The 15,611-nt window shown below is 42.2% G+C and overlaps 1 protein-coding gene across 1 annotated transcript; it reads left to right on the forward strand.

Annotated features, from left to right (window-relative positions):
• The first annotated feature begins 1,535 nt into the window (after positions 1 to 1,535).
• slx4 (SLX4 structure-specific endonuclease subunit homolog (S. cerevisiae)) lies at positions 1,536 to 15,575 on the forward strand. The gene is made up of 14 exons (XM_084930771.1): positions 1,536 to 1,721; positions 1,973 to 2,490; positions 3,628 to 3,835; positions 4,281 to 4,511; positions 4,585 to 4,811; positions 5,531 to 5,826; positions 6,093 to 6,339; positions 6,695 to 6,864; positions 7,939 to 8,085; positions 8,466 to 8,635; positions 9,435 to 11,707; positions 12,790 to 12,889; positions 13,114 to 13,416; positions 14,917 to 15,575. Exons 2-14 carry the CDS (start codon positions 2,016 to 2,018, stop codon positions 15,254 to 15,256), a joined length of 5,187 nt encoding a protein of 1,728 aa, XP_084786897.1. The 5' UTR covers positions 1,536 to 1,721; positions 1,973 to 2,015; the 3' UTR covers positions 15,257 to 15,575.
• The last annotated feature ends 36 nt before the right edge of the window (positions 15,576 to 15,611 follow it).

A 15,611-nucleotide genomic window follows, 5' to 3' on the forward strand; every position in this document is an offset into this window, starting at 1 on the left:
GGTGCGATTTTGATATAAGGGGAACTGACTCACTATTGCAGTGTAGATGGCCTTGTGGCCGGTGGAGGGACTACAATTTTTGGCACTTCATGTTTAGGTTAATTTCTCAGTCCCAGATGTGACCTTGCAATCTGAATGTGGCAGCATCAAGGCTCATCAGAGCAGGTAATGATTTAGCAGTTGTCTGTGTGTCTGCCAGTGCAGCATAATCACATCCACACAGCTGCACAAATATGAGTTCTGGTTCTTTCTCTTAAAAGACAGCTTGTTTGGCACTCCATACAAATGTTTCTGATCTTCTGGAGATCATCCTGGTTGCAAAAGTCTTGCACTGAGTCTCTGCCACTTGAATGGCTATGGGAAATATGCTGTGATGCCCAGTTGGCGAAGTCACACTCATGTAGCAGCCAGTTAGAATCTAAATGTTCATTTACAAAATATATAAATTGCATTAAGAAGTGAAAGTGTAATGAAATTTTCAGTCAGGTAACATTTAGTCTCTGTCTCAAATTCAAGTCATGAGGTTTGGAAAGATCTTAAGTGTGTGTTACTGGAGTCTTTTTCTTTAAAAAAGTCTATGATGTCTGAGTCGGTGTCTGTCCCTCTGTGTAAACTACAGGCACAGAAATACACTTAGACACAAAGAAGTAAACTATAAACTCCTCTCTGTATAGTAAATCTTACCGTAGAGTTACCTCTGCAGATTTATAAGATGTATCTGAATTTTCTTGCTTCCTACATGCCTTCACATTCGAACAGTATTCATCAAAGCCTATCCACTCACCAGTCGCTTTATAAGTCATACCTTGCTAGTACCTGGTTAGACCCCTGTGCCTTCAGAACTACCTTAATTCTTCACAGCAGAGATTCCTTCGAGATTTAGGTCCATATTTTGATGACATCGCACAGTAGCTGCAGATTTATCGGTTGCACATCCACGTGCGTGCAGAGATCCACTTCTGCATACCTCGGTTGCAACAGCTGTTTGACTCATTGTTGCCTTCCTATCAGCTGGAACAGTCTGGCCATCCTCCACTGACATCAACAAGTTCCAGAGAACTACCACTAACTGGATATTTTCTCTTTCTTGGCCCATTCTCTATAAACCATAGAGATGGTTGTTTTGGAAAATCTCAGCAGCTCAGCAGTTTCTACATACTCAGACCATTCCGTCTGGCGCTAACAATCATGTCGCATGCCAAGTCACTTAAAATCACCTTTCTTTCCCATTGTGGTGGTATTGTTTGAGCTTCAGGTCATCTTGACCATGTTGACATGTGTAAATTCATTGAGTTGCTGCAGTGTGATTGCTTTAAGGAACATGTTGATCAAGCCTGGGTCTTAAACTGGTTTAAAAAAAAATCATTATTTAGTTTAAAACAACTAATAAAGTGTTGGAAATCTTTAATAAAGCGTTTATAAATGATTATATTAAACTGTTATTTACGGATTCCGTCCAAAGCCACTCGCTTTAGTCACATGACCTCGACAGCACCCAGTTATTCGTTGAATTCACCGTCACATGGCCGGAAGTTTTAAATGAAGCAGTTTGGGGAGTAGCTTTGAAATGAAAACAAGTGCTGTTTGCTGTCTTCTACGCTTTTTAGTTAATAAAAAACTCTATAGCACTACATATGGTTTTAAATGAATGAGAATAAACTCTTCGGCGGCCTCGGTAAACAATGAGGCAGAAAATTAAACAGCTAGTTCATCAAATATGGGTAAGTATAGAGGTGCTAGCATAAGTAGCTAGCTGTTGTTTTCACTCCATACCTTTTGTGGCATGATTTGTCAAACATCTGTGCCACATATAACTATTTCCATTTGTCTCAGTGTGCATGTAATTATAGCATCGCTGTTTTTATTTGAATACAGAATTACCCGCGCAAAATTTACTTACATGCAAATTAAACCTTTTCCCTCCATCGTTTCACATCAGTGGATCCAGCTTAAACTAGTTGTCTTTTTGCAGGGTGATCGTAAAAGCCTCTTATTGCGAAGAAAAATAGAGTATAATGGATGACTCGGACCAGGATTTTGAAGATTTCAGCTCGAAGCATCTAAGACGAGTCCGCAAGAAACCAGGTGAAGCCAGACAGGCGAGGAAAGCAGATAAGCAGACCTCCAGTCAAGCGAGCGAAGAGGATAAGAGAAGGAGAAATAACAAAAAAGCTGTTAACTCTATCAAAAGGCTATCTTGGACCCAGCCTGCTGCTGCTGGTGGTGGTGGTGCTGGCGATGACGGTGGAGGAGAAACGCGTGTGGTCAATGGAGAGGCTGGACGTCAGTCAGGGGATGCTTGGCCATCAGCTGAGCCTTTAAAGGAAGCAGGGCCAAGTCCTCAAAGCGGCCTAAGAGCGAAAGACAAAGTGCTCCTGAGGATGAAGCAGTTCAAGAGAGATAGTCCACATAAGATGGTGCACAAAACTCACATCCAACCAGCAAACCACGAGAACAACTGTACTCCTTTTACACAGCAAAAAAATCAGGGTGAGATGACACAATCCTCTCCAGTCTACTGCATCCCTTACTTTGATGTGCTCTCTTTTCCTGCTCAGTTTTTGTTTTTTCATTAGTTTTGTTTGTGTTGTGTTTGTGTTCAATTTAGCTTCAGGCAGTTTAGAGTGTGTACGTTTTTATAGTTAAAATGTTTAGCTTTGGTTTTTATTATATTCAGTTTTCCTTTGTTATCTAATGGGTGGTATTTGCCAGGGGCAAGAATTAACAGAACTGCACAGTAGGAAAATACAACAATATAAAAACTCAGCCAAGGAGACATCTCTCTGCTCTCTGGATTAACAGATGCACAAGAGTCTGATCAAACTGGCTGCAATAACAAATTTGATCAAACTGACAAAATCTAAAGACATTTGCTTTACATTCTTATTTTATTTTACTTAGTTTAGATTTTATTTTTATATTACATAATTAAAAGTTTTTTTGCACACCAAGTTTTAGCTTTTAGTTCAGTTTAGTTTAGTTTACTTAACTATAATAAGCATACACCTACATTCTTATGCTTATCCAATTCAGGTTTATAGGGTTGAAGCTGTTTCCAGCTGTTATAGGGTGAGAGACGGGGTACACCTTGAACAGTAGAGGTAGTAATGGTGAATGAGTTTAAATGCCTGAGTTCAACCATTAAAAGCAATGAGCAGTGCACAAAAGAGCTGAAGAAGACAGTGTTGACAGGGTGGAGTGCTTGATGGTGAGTGTCAGGGGTGATTTGTGACACAAGGATAATATTAATCTGCCTGACAGTCTAAACATGGCAAAAGCAGCAACATTATGAAGACAAAGGTAGACCTTATAAACACTGTAATATTTTATGTAGGGTTTTCTCTGTCTGTATTGATCAGAGACATATTTTTTTCCAAATTTTACACTTTAAATTTGCGTCATTATATTTCAGTATAGGCCATATAGAATTTACCTTCATAAACTGTAGACTGCTGACAAACGACTAACAACCTGTTACCCAGGGACTGGGGTCTATCGTTGAAAAATAGGAAATGTGGCCCATACCTTTTCCTTATTTTGAAATCCTGTTTTCTGAAATGTTGCTGTGTTATTCTTGCTATCCCTCACTTTAACCCGTATATTTCTCTGTCTCCGGGCTGTTCGCAGATACTCCAGATACCTTCAGCTCTGCTCTTCCTCCAGAGCCTCAAGACAACGATGAGGCTCTTGCTCTGCAGCTGCAGCAGGAGCTGGACAGAGAGGCAGCGCAGGCCCAGATTGTGGACTTGGAGGATGGAGGGCTTTTCTTCTGTCAGATTTGCCAAAGAGACTTAACACACATGACAGCAGAGGGTCGCACACAGCATCTTAACAGGTCTGAGGATTTTGATTGCATTTTAGATGATAGCTTTACATACTAGTGGACACACAGGGAGGCTAAATGACATTAAAAAGGCTGTCTTCACTGTTACAGCACTGTAAGAGAGTGTTTATTGGACAAGTAGCCTCCATGTGGAGTTCAAGGATTCCACTCAGTGAGTGCACCAAGTTGCATTTAAATGATTTGTCGGAAAATAAAACAATAACTTTTCTAATTTTCAGGTCATAACTTCATAAAGTATAATGACAAACATCTGATTAAAATAATGAAATCCTGAGGTTATAAGAGTTTTCCACAAATAAAAAAAATCATCCTCAGTTTCTGTGTTTTACAAAATGCTTGATTTCTTTGCAGATACATGAACTCTTACCTAAAGTGTCTCTCTGAATAATCAGAATATATATATTTTTTCATTTTTGTCAAAAATCTCTCTGTACAGGTGTTTGGATGAGAGTGAAAAGAGTGGCCCTGCGGCTCCTGCACCTCCTCCTCCACGACCTTCTGGTGTTCCTGATTGTCCCATCTGTGGTAAGAAGTTCAAGTCCCAGAAGAGCCGCTCGGTCCACTTGAAGCGCTGTTCTTCAGATATGGACGTCTCACCGGCTGTGCTGATACAGGCTCTGCAGAGACAAGCTGAGGAAACCCAGAGTGCTGCCACTGCTAATTTACTGTAAGTCAGACGATAACTTTGTTGCATAACTAAAAGATAGATGACATCTAACTCTAGCCATTGTCTTCTTCAGCATTCAAGCTGTGGGCACCAAAAGGAAAGGCCCAACCAAGCCAGGCCTGCAGGCACGGAAGAAGCCCAAGAAAAAGCCCGAACCCCTGGATGAAGAGACCATGGTGGCTCTGGCTCTGTCCTCCTCCCTGCTGGAACAAAAAAAAGAGGAAGAGAGGCAGTATCAAACAAAGATTGGCACTTCTCACACGTCAGTGACTCAAGATCTGAAGTGGAGGCCAGACACAGGTATCTGTGTTTTTCAAAAAGCAGGGAGAGGGGAGAAGATAATAAAGATAGATAAAACTCGAGTACCAAATTCAAATCTTCTCCTACAACAATTTCTTGTTTCAGCTTCTTATTCTGTCACACCTCAGAAACCTGCAGCTCCAGAGACAGAAATGCCTGCATTAAGCAAGGTCACAGGAGGAAAAGCCCAAAGTACAGAAGAGATAAAACACATTTACATTTACTGAATTCCCAACTCAGTTTTCAAAGTCAGAAACTTAGGTGTGGTTTATTAATTTGACATTTGAGCTTCAGTTTAATATTTAATTATCAACACACCCTGCAGCCAGGATACCTTGCCTTTGATCTTGGTTTAGCTTTGTCTCTAATAATGATTGCTGATGAAGACCGGTCATTTCTCAGTTATCAAACCAAGTCAGAATAAATACCAGTAACAGCTCAAGAGCAAACGTGAGCAAAGAAAAGTCCAAGCGAAAAAGGTTTAACAAGGAAGGTTTTCATCTTGTTTTTGTCAATGAGCAACAAATATTTAACAGTACAGTTTGTAGATTGTGGGTTTGCATACCTGTTGCTGTTTTAAAGCCCTGCAGCAGTGTATATGCGACTGTCTATTAGATATTTAATAACTAAAAGGTTACATTAAGTTGTTTTTTACTCAAATTTAATGAGGAAGTTTTCAAATAGCGGCAGCACCTAAATCCTCTGCTCCCCTCGTGCAGGTAAAGGGCGTGGAAAGAGAAAAAAAGGAGTTGTCCCTCGCCCTGCTCCATTACTTCTCATTCAGGATGCTGAGGGGGCACTGAGGAGGTTGCAGGAACGTGTTTCTGCTCTTCTCTTGCGCAGCCCTCCAGACTCTCCCCCAACCCCACCTCGCAGCCCCAGCACTCTGCATAGCTGGAGCGGTGCTGCCCCCCTCTGGGAGAAAAGCCGACTGCTTGACGGAGACTCCAGCTGTCTGTCTGATTTCTACGTTCCGGAGCTCAGGGAGTTCTTCTCACCCTGGGTATCAGCAATGGTGAGAGAGACCAAAGACATGTTTATTTTTTATTGTGTTATTGCGTCAGTTTTGAACTAAGTGGAGGATTTAATCAATCAGATTGAATGGAAGCTACTCTTTTGTTCATTTGTTTTAATCAGATGCAACTTTAAGCACAGATAAAACTGTTGAGAGAAAAATGTTGTGTTTTGGAATCACTAATGGGTCCCAGTGGATCTTCATACTGAGAAGAGTGTGATCTTGCATGTCTTACAATATCTGACCAAAAACTCCTCCACTTCTAGACTGATGCAGCCTCAGAAGGCTCCAGCAACAAGCCTGAGTCTTGTGTTCAACCTGTGGGCAAAGGAACTCCCACCACTGGGTTCAGGACCTCCATCCTACCATCCTCTGCGAAGACGGCTTCCTGCTCCCCAGCTCCCTCCACGCCCGGCACAGGGCAGCTCTCAGTGAGCAGTCAGGTTCTTCGAGACCTGATGGACCTGGCTGACGAAGGCATGACACTCACACAGTATGGATACACAGCCAAAGGTAAAACACGCGGACAAAAATTATGTCCTAAAACATTTTTTTATTTAAAGTGGAGCAGCATTAAAGTCTTACCTAATGTGAAAATTGTACCAATAAGTTAACTGACAGTTTGATATTTTATATGATATAAAATTATGATGTTATTACCTGTAGAGTTTAATTTGAACATTTAAATAAAAGGCAAAGCGCCTAAAATATGGTGAACACATCACATACACACCTTTGTTCACTGTCTTCTGTTCTTGCTGTGTATGTTGAAGAAAAACTAAAACTGTGGGTGTTGGTTATATAAGTTTTATAAACATTTTAACATTGTGCTAAACATGAGGCTAAACTATTTAACCTTTTTTTGCAGACAATGCCAGCGAGAGCGGCTTCATCCAGGAGGAATCAGAGGAGCAGGCTGACCTCTGTGCCAGTGGCTTCCTGCCAGAAAAGGCCCACACGCATGCTGAGGAAAGACATAGCCAAGCGATGACAGCAACTGAGCAACCAAGGGAAAAAGTTGGAGACAGCCACCAACCAGTAAGATGTTTCTTAACATTTCCATTACGTTCATTAATTTCATCTATCCAAATCTTTTAAGTACTATTTTTGTAGGACCGCGTTATTTTCTTTCAGTTAGAACTGTAGTAAGGTCCCTAGATGTTTTCAGGCCAAGTTTAATCTGGCCCTCTTGTTCTGGAGTATAAACAAGGGTTTGTTGTAAAAAGCTGCCAAATATAAAGAATCGCCTCCAGATATTTTATTTGAGTGAACAGTCATACGGCTACTTGTCAGTCAGTTGTCCAATAAATTTTGGAAAATTCTGGTGAAAGCCGAACACAGCACATCAGAACAGACACGTCATACGCTGGTACGAGCCGCTGTGCTGGTGAAGAGCAGCCACACGACCTGGGCACCTTGCAGTCATTGATTTGACCATAAACTCATCTGAATAACAAAGTATTTGTAGAGTCAAATTTGAGCCCACCTCTCTCGCTCAAACTGGGTCATGCAGCAGGACAGAGATGCAAATCTGCTAAAAATAAATAAATAAAAATAGAGTCAAGGTGTTGCAGTTGGCCCAAAATTCAAATCTCAACCTGATTTAAGTGCTGTGGTGGGAACTTGCCAACTAATTCCCACAAACCTTAATGAACAGAAGCAATGTTGTAAAGAAAAGTGGGACAAAATTCCTCCACAGTGATGCGAGACAGAGACACTGATACAGTCACACATATAAAAGAATTATTTCAGTTTATTACTGGTAGATATGCTTCTACAGCCTACCGAGTCATGGGGTGTAATTCGTTTTTTCATATGGTTGCACAGAGTCCTATAAAGACGTTCTTTTTCACATGACTCATGATGTCATGTTTATAAACAATGTCATCTTTTATAAGCTTTCCAGAAATGCACAGTTTGGCTCAACACCCATCTGCCCAGCTGTGATGCAAACCGTTCTGCATGCTGCAGGCTAACTTTGTGATGACACAGTTTTTAAATCACCGTAATTCATCGTGTTCTGTTAAAGCAATAATTATAATAAAATAAATATCAGGACCTAAATAACATGTTAATTTACGTCATTGTATTGTGATGGTTTTCCCCCTGTAGGTAGCGCTGTCCACATTGGCGTCAGACCTGAGCAGCATGGTGAACAACCCTCAGCTCAGTGATGTCCAGCTCCAGGTGGACACTGGAGAAGTCTTCTTTGCGCATTCCTTCATGGTGTATGCTCGCTGCCCCCTGCTGGCAGAAATGGTAAATCAGTTATTACTGCGTTGCACATCAAAGCTCTGCTGATGTGCAGCACCAGGGACGCATTATTATGCATATTGTTCTGTCATGTTTTGCAAGTATGAAATATAATCTAATTAGTGTAAAAATTGAAGCAAGTAGTATAAATAATAATAGTATGATTGTAAGAGGTAATTAAAGGTCCACACTGATGCATACTGTAGTGTGCAATGCTGCAGGTTGAGATTTCATTTTGCTTGAAAGAATAAGCCGTGTGAATGTGATTTATTTCAACGCTTTAAAAACTAACTGGGAATTTTGTTTTGTTTAAAGTTGTTTCTTTAGTTTCTTATGAATTAATTCAGCTTTTTCAGAGTCTATTTGCTCTTCTGCTTGCGTCACAGATGCATGAAAGTGGTTTTGGGGTGCAGGAGGAAGGCGTGCCTCCTGCTCAGAGGGTGTTGATCAGCGACGTCCCGGCCCAAGCAGTGTTTGCTCTTCTACAGTATCTCTACACAGCCCACTTCTCCTTACCGGCATCGCTGCAGCCTCATGTGCTGGAGCTGGCACAAAGGTACTAGGAGATGGAGGATGTAAAGTCCAAAGCACAAAATACAAAGCAAAAGTTCATGCATGCAGCAGTGGCATAAATACATGCAGACTGAAAATGAGAGAGAAACAAAAAAAAAAAGAGTGCAGCTCGGAGTTCCTCTAGTAGCCCGGGGCAATAGTGTCATAACGATGGGGCGGTTCAGGGTCACCTGAACCAGCAATTACAGTATGCCTTATTAAAGAGGGAAGTTTTAATGCCAAAACCTAAAACTAGAGTGGATGTCTGCTCCCACCAAAAAGCTCAAATGCCTTAAACAGTCGATATTTCATCCTATAAACCAGGATCTTGTTTGTTGTCTAGCTTTGTTCTTTATTAAACAGAGCTGGTTCTCGTAATTGCACTTAAATTAGAAGCTCAGATGTTTGTAAACATATACACATGGGAAACATCTGGAGAATGCAGTCAGGATGTGGTTCGCAGTTGTTCTTTCTCACATGTAGGACACACGAGGAGACGGCGTACATGTGAGAGAGCGTGTTGGAAGCTGGCAGGTTTGACTGTGATGTGACTGAGTCAGATATTTGACTTCTCTCATACAGCTGCTTTACATAAGCTGAGAAAGGTTCAGGGCTCCAATGCATGTGTGAAAAGAACTTCTGTTAAGAGTGTCCATTTTCAAAAATAAAACATTAAAATCATATAAAAACAATACTTTAAAAAGTATTATTCTTTTTGATATTTTCTGAATTTCATGTAAGAACTCTTAAAATTTGACGCTGTTGTGAAAGCTTCTTTCTTTCGTTTCTCTTTCCTGTTTCAGGTTTGACTTGCAGGAGCTACAACAGCTTTGTCATCTTGGGCAAGAGGAGACTCTGAGAGACGAGGGCAACTACTTAACCCAGGAGGAGGAAACAGACCAGGCCTTCATCGAGCTCCTCCGCTCCATGTGGAACGAAGACGATGCTGACGGTGACGACGGGGAAGATTCAGACAGAGGAAGAGATGAAGGCCTGGAAGGGGATCATCAAGCTGATGAGGTCACGTCAGGCGATAGAGAGATTCACGAAGAGAAAGTGAATGAGGAAGAGTTGGAGGAGATCTATGAGTTTGCGTCCACGCAGAGAAAGAGGGAGGAGGACGAGGAGGACGAGGCGCTAGATGAGGAAGAAGATGGAGAAACTAAAAAAAGCTTAAGTGACAAAAAACTGCAACCTGACTTTCAACGTGAGCCCGACCCCAGCCTGGATCGCAGCTACAGCCGTCTCTTTTCAGATTCGTGGGGGGTGTACGAGGAAGCAGAGCCTTCCTCCTTAGCTTCTACCTCTGGTCTGCCAAAGGTGCACCTTTCTCAGCAGTCCCCCTGTAAACCATCATATGAATTTTCAGGGAGAGCTTTGCTTCAGTCTTCAGCAAGTGTAGTTAGTGATCCTTCCATCAGTCCTCCACCAGGGACATCCAACTTGCCGGTCCCAGGTGTGTCCCCTGGACAAGTAGGTGACATGGGTGGCAGTGGAGACAAGGGAAAAAATCCAGTTGAATTGAAAATGCCCAAGAAAGATCTATTGGAAGACATGAAGCGAGAAAGCCAAGGTACTTATAGTATTTGCACCCCTCATTCTCCTGATTCAGCCCAGAAAAAAGACGAACCTGAGCTCATAGTTTTGTCAGACTCCAGTGAGGAGCTTGAGGGGGATGTTGCTGTTCTTAGTTCCCGTAGCCCCTTACCACGTTCTCCCGGTTATACAGAAATCAAATCCAGGCACAACTCAGCACCCAATGAACCAGCTTTGAATAAAGAGGCCAGTAGTTTGGGGCACAGTGCTGGTGATCAATTAGACTGTTCTCCAGAAGTTTCCTGGCTGATCCCGTCCACACCTGTCCGTCCTGGCAGCGGCACCAGGAGCAGCTCCACTCAGACCAGAAGCAGCATGTGCAGGACGCAGCTGTTTCGGAGAAGTCAAACATCCCCATCATCACCCTCTGTTTTTTCTTCTCCTACTCTTAAGAGCACCCTTCACCCCTCCAACAGTGAAACCAAGGATTCTGCCGACACCGACCAAATGAAGGGCAGTGTCTCCAGGTTGAAGACAGAAAGGAACTTCAGCTTTTCTCCAAAAAGAGAGAATAGTGATGATTCAAGGAACGATGGAGAGCGATTCAAAGTTCCCCTGCCTCAGCCTAAACTGTCAAATCTCTCAAGCTCGACTCACCTTGATTCCCTCCAAGCTTCTTCAAAGCGTGATATTCCTCTTCAGCGCCACCCCCAACCTTACAGCAGCACTCCCTTACAAACGGAGCTCCACCATTCCCCTATGCGTCTTGCTTCCTCCCTGCTTCACACTCATCCCAGTAAGCAGAACTCAATGGGTCAGAAAAGGGAGAGAGCACCATCAGATAGCCCAGAGAAAACAGACCTGGGGAGCTTTCACCTCTCCCCTTTGTCTGAGCCTTCAGGCCCACGTGCTTCGTCTTCTCATAGTTTTGAAAGTTCACCGAGGCTCACCGTGTCCTCTAGTCAGAGTCGACGTTCTCATAATCCCAGCATTTATGAAAAGAGGTTAAGAAATGAGAAGGAAGGAAGAGAGACAGATTCCGATCATACTGAAGAAATGTTCAATGAAGGACAGGAGGGAGAAATAAAAATAGAGGCAGATGTTGAAGAATCTAGTTTTCAGCAGAGTTTCATGGCCATGGATGAGCCTCCCATAGCGTTCAATGATTCATGGGGACTCGACGTGTGTGTAGACGCTGATCCAGGATGCTTCAGTCTGAGGCTGGAGGACAGCGGGCAGCGAGAAACAGCCCAGTCGTTAACCTCTCCCACCAGTCGACCTGAATCGTCTAGACACAGCAGCCAGTCTTTAAACCGCTGTGGTGGCGTGACTACCCCTTCCACACCTAAATGTCACAGCTCTCAGGTGCACGCAGGTCCCTCCGTCACCACGTCCCCACCTAAAGCCAAATTGCTGACCACACCAGAGATTGACAACGGCCTCCTGGACTCCAAAATATGGGACAGCTGGGAAGAAGAGGAGGAGGAACACCTTCCTCTCTCTAAGAGGGTGAACCCCTCAACCTATCATATGACCCCAGGTAAGTATTTCTATTGTGTAATTTGCTAGCATAAATATAAACTGCATATTACTAAACAATATTTGTTTTAGACTAAATTATAAAAAACATCCCAATGTGTATCAACAGGTCTTAATTTTTATTAAATATCAAGAAGTATTTTTCCTCTAATACATAATTTATACTAGAAAGTTGCTTCAAAATCTAATCAGAATCTTCACTCTACCAGACAACCTGTGCCTGAAGTAGAAAGTTATTGTCTGTATTCACAGGGTTGTACACGCTGTACCTTTGTGGTTGGGACGACAAGCCTGCACAGGGCTACACATACTATAAAAACCGAGTGACAGGCTTAAAAACATGCTCTTCTCCACCAAGACAGAAAGAATAGAATAGAATAAACCTTTATTATCCCCAAAATGAGAAATTTTAGTGTTAAACAGCTCTTATAGCAAGAGAAATATAGACAAAGTAGTGCTATATACAAGTCACAAAAAGACAGATAATTATTATTATCGACCACAAGTTCTCAAACAACCTCCACAATTAATTCAGTTTGTTTTTATTTAAAAAGCACCAAACCCCCCCAAAAAATAGGCATCTCAAGGCACTTTATATTTTAAAGTCGAGACTGTGCAACATTAATTAATGTTGTGCTCGTTAACTTTAATGAGCACGAACTTGTTAATTGTGAAAGAATGTTATATCTGAGCCTCATTTCAAGGTTAAAACCAAATTGACTGGTAAAAGTTTGAAGTATTGATTAAATTCAGTTGGAAAACAAGGAATAATGTGTTTTTGGGGGCTTATTGCTTTTTCAGGTTCATTTTATCTATATTGTTTAATATCACCAATTCATTCAAATGCTTTACAATTAGTATAACTTAATCTGTGCTTAAATTATTGATTTAGATTAAGAAAAAAGAAAATCTGTTAGATATGATTGCGGGCTATTACAGATATATTGTGTTTAATTTCCGTTGAATAAATAATCAGTTGGGATTTTTTTTAAAGGACTGCACACACTTGTCTTCTATTTATGAACTTCTAGTGTAGAAATTAGACTTTATGCCTAAACAGTGTCTACTTGCTTGTTTCATCAGTGTCGTCTCACAGCAAAAGGCAGCGCACCTTGGTGCCCATCACTCCCATGCCCCACTACTCTGACATGGACACGCCGGAGCTCAAGAACAAGCTCAACAGGTCAGTTGGTTCACTCTCATCCTCTCGTTAAAGATTAGATACAAGGCCAAGTTTTTTTTCTAACTAATCACAGCGATTAAGTGAGGAATCTATCCGATTAGCTCCCCTGGTGTCACTGTCAACGCAGTCTGTCTGGCTCTGCTCGCTGTCAGGCTGTTTTCCTTCTGTCCATCTGTTAGTCTGTCTGTGCCTCACAAATGCCTTTAACTTTCGCCTCTGTGCAGGTTTGGCGTTCGGCCTTTACCGAAGCGCCAGATGATCCTAAAACTGAAGGAGATCCACCAATACACACACCAGCTGGTCAGCTCAGACTCTGAGGATGAGGCCTCAGTCTCAGGAGCCACAGCTCAGATGAAGCCCCCTGCCAGCAGGCCAGTGTCCTGCGCCCAGACTGTGAAGTTTAAAGAACCCCGAGCACCTGCTGATGTGTGCCCTGTGAAGCACAACGGTGATGAAGTGGCGGAGCCTCTGTCCAACTCACAGGGCTCCAACACCTCCTCAGCTGGAGCCAGTGAAGAATCGGAAAGGTACTCCGCAGTGTGTAGATCATCTTAGGTGTTACATAACAGAGCGCTTGACTATAGACTCAGTCAGTGGGCTGTGTTCTCCAGGAGCCATGTTTCTGATGGATTCAGAGTTGCTCGCCTGTATGCACATGTACTAGTGTTGGTAACAAATCAAATGACATCAAAGGTTCACACCAAGTCATCTCTTGGCAGTCGTGAACATTCAGAAGATAATGTCTTAGTTTAAAGATGTGATTGTGAAGAGGAGGATGTTAGACACCGGTACCCTCCTTCACAGCTGAATAGCATCAGTTTGTAACCTGCTATGGTCATTGTGTGTAATTTGCTGTGCTGTTGCCTCAGAATGACACCAAAGTGTACATCTGTGTGTCACAACCCACAGCTATACAGAGGGTGCTTACATTTTTAGTGTCTTTAATAATTGAGCTCAAGAATGTTATTTTTTGTTCCTACCTGGGAAAAAAACAACAATGAATTTAGTCAGTAGTGAGTGCACAGCTATAAAGTCAAGATAAACAACCTTTATGAATGAGATTCTTTGGGGAAATTTGAAATGTATAAAAATGTCATTTTTCCTCTTACCAGTGTGATTTAAAATACTTCATCTAATTATGTCCACTATTTAAAATTACATTAACAGAGTGGAGATAACAGCCATATAACGATGAGTCAAAGACACGTGATGTTAGCGCTCCTGAGAGAAAGAGCTTAAAATGCACAGAATGGGGAAAAAGTTCAAAGATGATGCTGATTATATGTGATAGAAACTTTATCAGCAAATGTGTTGAGCGCTACTGTAAATTGCTTTTATATACTATGAAGCATTAATTCAAATTCACACACAGATATTCTGCATCATGAGCTGATGGCGCTGATATGAACTAGAATTTAAGGTAACTTGCCTGGATGCTGTTTTTGTACCAGGTAACAAATCGGTGTGTATAAAAGCACCATTACTCCCCCGCTCAGTTCTCTTGGAAAATGGGATTACTGTAGTGACGCTTGGTGGTTGGATTAGCAGGGCAATAGTATTCAGGGATCTTTGGCTTCCTTTAACACAATTACAGTGTTGCACAGAAAGAACAGGAGCAGCTCCAGTAATGCAGGACAGAGAGAGAAAAAACAACCTGCACACATCCATAAACTGAGTTTCTGGATCAGATAATTTAGCCAATATCAGGAGTTGCTTTTAGCCCATTTTACAGGTACAGTTCCTCATATTTGGGAGGTTAAAACTTGATTTCATTCATGTTTTGTGATTGATCATTTGGTGCCAACATGACCCCTTACACACCTGGCTGGAGTCAGACACGACCACACAACTACTGACACGTGGCTGCTTGGAGATGTTTTGGAACCGTTGAAGTAGCTTTCCAGTTCCAGCTGTTGCTTAGTGTGTGCACGTTTGACCCTCAGATATACAAGTTAGATACCTGACACTAATTTTAAAAATCAGACACTTAGTAGAGTCTATAAAATTAACCGCTTCCTTCTCATCAGGTCCAATCCAGAATTATGCATCTCGTCCGACGGCGACTCCGACAGCGATGGCGGGATTTCTGCCTCTCAAGCAGCGTCCCGGCTCCAGGATAGACTCAAAGCCGTGCGCTCCTTCATCTTGTCCGACTCCAAGCTGTACAATCAGATCCTCCAGTATAAGCCTCTGGTTCTGTCTCAGCTTCAGGAGCAACTCAAAGCAGCGGGGATACGCCTGGGGGCCGCCAAGCTCATGGACTACCTGGACTCTCAGTGCATCACGTTCACCACAGCCAAGCCAGGCCACGCCGCACTGAGCCGCAGGCGGGTCAAGAGGACAGGCAAGGCGGGCAAAAGTAGGTGAAAGAGGCAAGCGAGGAAGGAGGCATTACAGTCGCACTTTTAAACTGACTGCAAGAATGGTTTTATGTAGAAACTGAAAGATGGCAGATTTTATTTCTGTGCTTGGAACGTTTATCTGACAACCGAAAAGGCCACAAGAAAATCTAAATGATCAAGACTAAGACTGATTATTCCCAGGTGAGAACATCTTTAGTAAAAACAGGTTTATAACTATGTAAATATTAACACCGTTTCTCCAGGACCGGGTGTATTTTAACTGTTTTTTTTTTTTTTAAATGTTGCATTTATTAAGAAAATAAATCCGATTAATGACGACTGTAGTGTGGGGTTGACAAATGGCTGCTTTAGCCCCCTTC

The sequence above is a fragment of the Perissodus microlepis genome, chromosome 6, assembly GCF_051167445.1.
Source record: "Perissodus microlepis isolate ML-2025 ecotype Zambia chromosome 6, ASM5116744v1, whole genome shotgun sequence".
In the NCBI taxonomy this organism is placed as follows: Eukaryota; Metazoa; Chordata; class Actinopteri; order Cichliformes; family Cichlidae; genus Perissodus; species Perissodus microlepis.